Raw genomic sequence first — 1,580 nt, 5'->3', positions numbered from 1 at the left:
ATTTTTCACCAAATCACAACAAAACTTTCATCACGGTGCTTTTCCACACAGCTTACATCCTCCTCATGATGGAAACAGGACATAAATAAACTGGCTGCTTTCCTCTTATGAGCAGATGAGCACGAAACATCTCTGCTGTTCTGTCTGAGCCATCAAGCAATAATCAGATATTTTCCCCTGTTGGCGACGCTGATGCTTCCAAAGACGGATGGAAATGTACTAAAGTTTGTGATTTTCATTTCATTCTCTGATACCAACGTCTTTACAAACTCTGTGAATCATCAGTTCTCTGTAAATTAATCAAATAAACTTCTGGACCAAATGTCTAAACTTGCAGATTGTATTTAAGCATCATCAGCGTTTTCTTCCAGCATCATGCAAAGCTGGAAGAATCCACTTGATGGCGGTGTTGTCTAAGAGAACCGAGGAGCTGAAGTGTGAGCGCTCTTTGCTGAGATGATGGGTTTTTGTACAGGGACTCGGGGTTTCCTGTCACTGTGGGCTTCACGGCGCAGAAGTAAACAGCAGAATCTGCCACTGTGGCAGAGGAGATGTTCATCTGGATCAGTTTTTCCTCCACTTGGACCTTCAGTCCCGGGACTGGATCATTTAGCACAGATCCTGATGCTGAGTGTGAGATGAGAAACTGAGGTGGTTTTCCTGGATGTTGCCGATACCAGAAGAAATAATCTGTAGTTACGAGTTTGGGGTAGTTGTAGGACAGAGACACGGTGTTGCCTTCCACAGAGAGCTGATTGTGCTCACTGTGGACTGGACTGAGCTCCTCACAGCTCACATCTACAGAGGAAAAAGGTATTTAAGTTATTGTGGTCCGAGTCTGAACAGCAGATAGAACAGATTCTTTGTAAATGTGAGTTACCAGTGAAGACGCAGAGGAGCAGCACCGGCACCAGAATCATCCTGTTGGACAGAAACGAAGCTTCTGCATGTGGCTCAGAGCGACGCTCGAGCGTTCCTCACGTGCACGGGAAGCCCCTCCCCCTCGTGATGTCACTGTGACGGTCGTACCACAGATGTGAACGGGTCGTCATCTCTTTCTTATGCTCGTGTAATGTTGTGTAATAAGCTCATATTTTAACATCGCAGCTTGTGTTCAGCAGCAGTGTCGACGGTGTTTTGTAGTCAGGCTGTGTTTGCGTCACGCTGAGCTGCAGTCAGTCAGCTGTTCACTTTGTAGGACCAAGTACTTCTAATCATCTTTTGTCAGTAATTCAGCGCATTTATTTCCTCCCTGTTATTAACTTGTTGGTGCATTAAAGTGGGAAATAGTTTCAAACGCACAGCGAGGTGTGTCAGCCTCTGTTAGCTGCAGGAGTCACATGGGCTTCTTCTGTGCACTGAGAGGCGCCCTCCTGCTGCCATGGTAACACTTCCTGTATCTGGTCAGAATGGAAATGCTGATGTTGTGATGTTTTTGACAGATTCATATTTTTGGTGAGGATAAAGCAAACAGCCGGACGTGAGAGACCTACAAATACCCGGGCCTCTGGTTTCCTGATTTTAGTGTCGTGAGGTGACTGTTGTGATTTGATGCTATAAACATAAATCTGAATTCAACT

The 1,580-nt window shown here is 45.5% G+C and overlaps 1 gene segment (V, D, J or C); it reads right to left on the bottom strand.

The window, feature by feature from the left end:
• Nucleotides 1-339: 339 nt before the first annotated feature.
• On the bottom strand, nucleotides 340-941 carry LOC102195776 (T-cell receptor alpha chain V region CTL-L17-like). The segment is given in 2 exon segments: nucleotides 340-798; nucleotides 881-941. Coding segments are annotated over 2 exon segments (465 nt in total).
• Nucleotides 942-1,580: the final 639 nt, after the last annotated feature.

This window comes from Pundamilia nyererei, unplaced genomic scaffold (genome assembly GCF_000239375.1).
Source record: "Pundamilia nyererei isolate P.nyererei 1_Seehausen unplaced genomic scaffold, PunNye1.0 scaffold01223, whole genome shotgun sequence".
Lineage (NCBI taxonomy): Eukaryota > Metazoa > Chordata > Actinopteri > Cichliformes > Cichlidae > Pundamilia > Pundamilia nyererei.
Note: the sequence above shows the minus strand (reverse complement) of the source record. Positions and strands in the feature narration are given on the sequence as shown.